The following is a 6,573-nucleotide window of genomic DNA, read 5'->3' as shown; positions in this document are numbered from 1 at the left end:
TCAAGCTTTAAAAAAATGAATAAAAATTATGATCTCAGTTTTTTTTTTCAATTTTTAATTCCCTTTCTAGTAATAGAGCTAACAAAAATTCTAAACTATTTTCTTCTTGTTTGTTTAAATTTCCTCATTTTTCTTTTCATTCATTTCTATAGTTCCAAGACGAAAAATTATCCAAAAACTGAAGTAATAAAAAAATTAAATTTAAAACGAGAAAAATGCTCTTAACAATTAGTCCAAGACGAAAACTCAAACAAAATCAGACCAATTGGGAAAATATAAAAGAAAGATTGATTAAATAAACTAAAGTACCTGGGCAAATACCAGAGCCTCATAAACTTTGAAAAGGTTCCCAACACGAAAGCAATGAGATTATGAAGTAAAATCATTCGCTTAAAAAGTACAAAAGCAAGCACTCGCAAAAGTTCGAATTTATTACTTATACGTCAAATGCAGTGAGATTTTGGTGACTGAGAACATTCAAAACTCTAAATAATGGACGTGTGAAGAGAAGAGGTGAAAAGATTATAGAGATGAGAGAAAATAAGAGACGAAGAGATGATACTTATGAGTGACAACTGTGATGGAGAGAGATGAACGAGTCAATAATGGAGATTATAGAGTAAAAGGTAACCGGGAAGATTAGGGATTTGGAAATATATGAATCTTATTAAGGCGTTTGTTAAAAAAATACCACTAAATTATACGTCTTTAGCGGCGTTTACCCATAAATCCCACAATATATTAGTCTATCGCAGCATTTTTAACTAAAAACGTCACTATATATATTATATGAATATTGCAGCGCATTCCAATAAACGTCACTAATCGTACCATGTTGTGGCATTTTATCTTCAAATGCTGCTAGATAAATAAAATTAACGGCATTTACTCTAAAAATGCCACTAAAAGTGTCATTTTTGTTTACATTATTAATGAACAAAATATTTATTTTTTTCAACAAATTTAAATTTAATCCTAATCCTCAAGAAAATTCTAGAAAAAAAACGAGTGTGCTCCTAATAGATCTAAAATCTAACATGGAGGCAGAAACAATTATATGTGCAGGATGGTAAATTAAAGCTGGTTGTTTTAAATATATTTTTAACATTATGTTTTTTCACATTCACATGTAAAAAAAAAGTATATTTTTGAAAATTATTCAATAAAAATTGTAGTTGAAGTAGTATAAGATTTGTATATAGATTCATTAGCCTTGTATTCAAATTTTAAATAATAAAATTTTATTTAAAATTATATAAAATATAAAAATAAGAATATTCTTATAATATCATAATTTTTAATTTAAAAAAATATTTTTTATCCTTTCTCGATTAAATTGATACTCATCATTAATTCATAAAATCAATTCAATTAAAATTTTGGCTAAATTACATACATGGTCCTCCAACTATAGGGTATTACTTTGTTGAGTCCCTTAACTATTAAAAGTTATAAAATGATCGCCCAACTATAGCATGTTGCTTTATTGAGTCCCTTGACTATTAAAAGTTACAAAATCGTCACAACTATTCATATGTTCCAACTCGTCCGTTTTCATTAAAAAAAATTAATGATTATACGAGCTAGACATTAACCTGCACTGTGACATGATCAAATTTGATCCCAAAATCATTCGAATTGTATAGTCATTTGAGATTTTGGGTTTAGATTTTATCATATCCCAGCCAGTAGGTTAACGTCCAGCTCAGATGGTCATCAACTTTTTTATTAGGAAATGATGGGTTTGAAACATATGAATAGTCGAGTGACTATTTTGCGACTTTTAATAGTTGAGTGACTCAACAAAGCAATTCCATATAGTCAAAGGATCATTTTGTAACTTTTAATAGTTAGAGACTCAAAAAAATAACACCCTTTAGTCAAGGACCATTTGTGAACTTTACTCTAAAATTTTCTATAATAAGTGTGCATATAAAGATAAGTATTTATCGCAAAAGGAGTAATTTAAATTGTAGACCATTAATTATGAATGTGGAAAAGGGAGGTGCTATATGGAAAATGAGAAATGTTAACTTAGTCGAGAAATAATGTGTAGTGGTAATAACAGGGTTCAAAGTGGTAAGCAGTTTGATATTGCTTAAGCAAGGTCTCAGGTTCGAGTCCTTGTGTATGTAGAAAATCCCTGCTGGGAGACTCACCTATCAAAACCAGGTGTACAACCCGAGTCAGTCCAGATTAGACAAGGCAAAGCCTTGGAACTGGAGGGCAACCAAAACAAAAATGTGCAATGGTAAATTATATTGTAGTATAGGGATGTAAATGAACAGAGTTGAACGAATAAAATTATGTGTGTGTTTATTTTTTAAGGTATTCATACTCTATTTGTGTTTTGTTTAAATTCTTAACATTGTGTTTGTGTTCGTTTATTTATTTTTGAAGGTGTTCATGTTCATTTATTCATTATTTGCGAACATGTCCATTTATATATTCACATATGTTCGTTTATCATTCATTTATTGTTTTTTTAGCGTTTGTTTTGTGTCGCTTATCGTTCGTTTATATGTTCAATTTTTAGTTTTACCCTTTCATTTGCAAGCTAAAGAAAGTAGTATTACACAACTAGTGTTTAAACTCCTTAAAATTCATAGTTTAAATTTCATGTTTTATTATGTGTTCAATTTAGTTCATACCTTCATCGATATTTAAAATGTAAAAAAATAAAAGAAAATGAGAATCGGGAAAAACGAGCTTATTCATGAACATAAATGAACGAATCAATAAACGAACTCATAACAGAGCTTGTTCATGAACATAAACGAAATGAACACATCTTTGTTCGTATTTGTTCGTTTATTAAAGGAACATAAAAAAATACTCGCTTATTCAGCTTAACAAACGAACATAAACTAATGTTATACGAACAATTCACAAACAATTCGCCGAACACTTTGTTCATTTACACCCTTATATACTATGAAGGACATAATTCAAGTTAAAACTTTAAAATTAATTTTATCAAAGGATAATTATGAATCTAAACATATTCAGCGAATATTAAAAATACTAAAAATATATAAATTTAAAACATTTATGTAATCATGAAAGTGGGATATTTCAATCTGTTTTTACTTCAAAGTTTAAATTCACTGTAGCATATTTAATTAAACCACAGTAGAAAAGTCATTCAAATTGATATAGACAGAAAAACAAGGAAATTAAGACCTCATATTCACAATTACGGAAATAAACAGAGCATTTAAGCCTAAAAACAAGTATATATATAATAAGCAAGCTAAAGCAAAGCAAAGCAAAAATAATGAAGACAGTGGTGCACATATTAAGTAAGGAAGAAGATGATCCGACACTATCCGATGAGGAACAAGATTCCCAGTAGGACCACCAACACATGCATTTCCCTATGCAGAAGCTACTGCCCACTGCTGTGGTTTCAATTTCCCCAATCATCCTCCACAACAACTGCACATCTTTTGGTCGCGAGATCAAGCAAATTATCACAGAATATGTATATATGGTAGCAGATTACCCATCAGAAAATCTTTACCTTATAGAGAGAACCAGGTCCCTCATTTACTAGCAATGTAGTTGAATTCTGACTTCCTTCACTGCTACTATTCATTGCACTCCCAAGGCCAAAAATAAATACATCTTTTAATGATTTGTCATTAAGACATGGAAGTTTTATTACATACGCGTCTATATGGCCAGTTCAGCTTTTGAGAAACCTAAGGCATGGAGGAAGAAGAAGAAGGACCAAATGTTGAGAAAAGAACATTACATGCCATGCGTCACCCTCAAACTCTAAGCTCCATTGATCTCTCCATTTTCTCAAGCGCTTAAATCAATGTTAACTTCATAAGCGAGCTAGCTAGTGGAGGATTTGAAGTAAAAAATGACTGATAAAAAACATGAACTATAAAATGCAGAGAGAGGCGCACGTAAAGGAAATCAAGCAATCTTATGTTTATATATATATATTGGTCTCCAAATGGAAATCATGCTTCATGCTTAGTTCCTTTGCTTGTCAACTCGGTTAAAGTTTTCTTAGTTGACCAAACCAGTGTTTAGAGCTCTTCCATTTGCATTGCATTGCATGTCTCCACTTTGCTTCGATGCTCCATTATCTAAACCCACATCCACATTAAAATAAAGCTTTCGAAATGCAACAAAAAAGAAAATAGATTAGAGCTAAAATCAAGTTCCCATTAACATTACGAACTACCCTAATCTAAACCAAACTTGATAATACTATTAAATATTAATAATCCATCCCCAACAATATAATCATTTGAACTTAGCCAACCGACTTTTTTAAAGTTGTTTCTATGGTTTCTTGCCAAGAGTGTGCTTGTTGTTATGCAACCAGACTTTCAAAACATGCCTTTTCACCCCAGTTTCGTTGCAGAACTGTTGAACAATCTCTTCATCGTGCTTTTGAATACGCCAACCTAAACGCTCAGCCAACGCCAACATCATATCCTTCTGTTCTTGCGTAAACTTTGTTCTGAATCTCTTCCTTGAGCTCCCCTGATTCGAACCGTCCTCTTGATCGTCCCGGCTGTGTCCCGAGGTTGACGGTAAAGCTAATGGCCTTTGCTGTCCAGCCACGTGGAGGTAACCCGTTGGTTCTCTAAAGTAAGGCGTGAATTGAGGTAGCTGGTGGTGGTGGAAGTAGATGTCCGTGGTGGGAAGCTTCTCTAAGTAAGGCGTGAATTGAGGTAGCTGGTGGTGGTGGAAGTAGATGTCCGTGGTGGGAAGCTCCGATTCCTTACGGTGGAAGTTACGGTGACAGTTACAAGCTGCGCATTTGAGAGCATCGAGGGTACCTTCAGTTCCAGCCGGCATGAACTCACCGCAACCGTCGACAGCGTGACCGCCGATTCCCACGGCGTGGTTCTTCAAACACTCCCTATAGCTGGGCTTCCTCTGCTGCTGCTGCTGACCTGTTGGAGTTGCTGAACTCGGTTCAACACCTGACATTTTGACTGTGGATGAGTTAAAAAGCGAGTCATAACTGGGGGCCAAACCCATCTCTTCTTCTTGCTCTTCGTGGTCCTCAAACTCCATCTCTTCTTCTTGCTCTTGGTTGGGGGGGTGTTTCCTCTCTGCAAAAAGAAAAAAAAATGGGCTCAAAGTGGTCGTTCGATCTTTCTTGATATAAGATCTCTCATTCCTCACATCATCTCCCTTGGATAATTTACTTATTACTTTTTTTTTGACAGATTTTTACTTATTACTTTTTTTTTTGACAGATTTTTACTTATTACTTTTGTTTGTCTCTCTATGTATAGATATGATGTACACGGTTAAGAAAATATAAAAATATAAAAAATATTAATATTATTTTGTAAAATTTTACTTAAAATATTATTTTTTATTGAAAATATTAATTTCGTTAACTAATTTTTTATATAACCTAATATTAACATTTTAATAGAAAAAAAAATATTTTAACTAAAATTTTACCGTAAATATTAAACATTTTAAATAGCATCAAATATTATATTTTTGATAAAAAAATATTTTTTGATAAAAAATTATATTTTATATAACGTTTTACCGAAAATATTTAGAAAATATTAATATTTTCTGTAGTATATTTTTTTAAGCTTATGTTAAGGCAGTCACCTGAGACACGATGTCTCTTGATTTTTACCGCACTGTGAATATGATTTACCTTGTTTGTTTTCACTGTGGACTGACTGAGGTGGGTACAGAGGAAATAGCTTGGGTTTGGGGATTGTCCACCATTGGCTAAAATCTGCAGAGCGGACAAGAAAAGGATTCCAAACCTTCACGCGCCAAACCACGCACTTCACTTGCGAGTATCAATTTAAAACTTAAAAATGCATTAATAAGAATATATAATTCGTTGGCCGTTTGAAGCTTCGATAAGGGGTTCTACGCATCGAGACGATGTGGTTCGTTTTGATGGACATGCAAGCAAAAGGCCTCATGATGGGACTTGGACCCACTAACGGATCTCTTGTGCTGCTCGACTCGCGGTTTCAGTTTTTTATACTTATGCTTAGGCTGGTCGGAGCTTCGGTTCTCGACTTTTGTACTTTGATCTAGGAGCTCTGTCCTTGTTCCGAGCTTTAGTTTTTGTTCTTTTGTACCCAGCCCCGACTCCTTCGCTTGTAAAAACCCTTTTTATTGAACGAAATGATGTTAAAGAATATAAGTGAATTTTGTCTGACTTGATTAATTATATTTGCCCCAATGTCACGTTACATCTTGAGGGTGCCCCTTGAAGCTTTTTCGTGTTCTAAATGTTATTAAAGTTTTAATTTAGTTTGATTTTTGTTCCATCATTGAATATAGTGTTTAGTGGCTATATAAAATTATTGAATTCAGTAAGAGGTGCTACATAAAGTATGTTAAAATTCTGTATGAGAATTATTGATTTTTTATATGTATAAAGATCACTTTTTTAATTGTTACGAACTATAAGATCATAAAATAAGAATATATTAAATTACGTGAAATACTATAAACAGAAAAAATCACTAATAATCAATGGAGTTGGTTCAAGTGGTAAGCAGTTTTATATCGCTTAAGTACGGTCTCAGGTTTGAGTCTTTATGTATGCAG

At 32.7% G+C, this 6,573-nt stretch overlaps 1 protein-coding gene across 1 annotated transcript; it reads right to left on the bottom strand.

Moving 5' to 3' along the window:
- Window positions 1–4,075: 4,075 nt before the first annotated feature.
- On the bottom strand, window positions 4,076–5,046 carry LOC120216433 (zinc-finger homeodomain protein 1-like). Its single transcript, XM_039213866.1, has 2 exons — window positions 4,317–5,046; window positions 4,076–4,131 (listed from the first exon to the last, which is right to left on the bottom strand). The coding sequence occupies exons 1-2, from the start codon at window positions 5,044–5,046 to the stop codon at window positions 4,121–4,123; spliced, it is 741 nt and encodes a 246-aa protein (XP_039069797.1). The 3' UTR covers window positions 4,076–4,120.
- Between the last annotated feature and the right edge of the window lie 1,527 nt (window positions 5,047–6,573).

The sequence above is a fragment of the Hibiscus syriacus genome, unplaced genomic scaffold (genome assembly GCF_006381635.1).
Source record: "Hibiscus syriacus cultivar Baekdansim isolate YM2019G1 unplaced genomic scaffold, ASM638163v2 tig00110160_pilon, whole genome shotgun sequence".
Taxonomy (NCBI): Eukaryota; Viridiplantae; Streptophyta; class Magnoliopsida; order Malvales; family Malvaceae; genus Hibiscus; species Hibiscus syriacus.
Note: the sequence above shows the minus strand (reverse complement) of the source record. Positions and strands in the feature narration are given on the sequence as shown.

Bases quoted from the DNA above. Each gene is read 5' to 3' on its own strand.
- LOC120216433 (XM_039213866.1), bottom strand. From the start codon at position 5,046: ATGGAGTTTGAGGACCACGAAGAGCAAGAAGAAGAGATGGGTTTGGCC.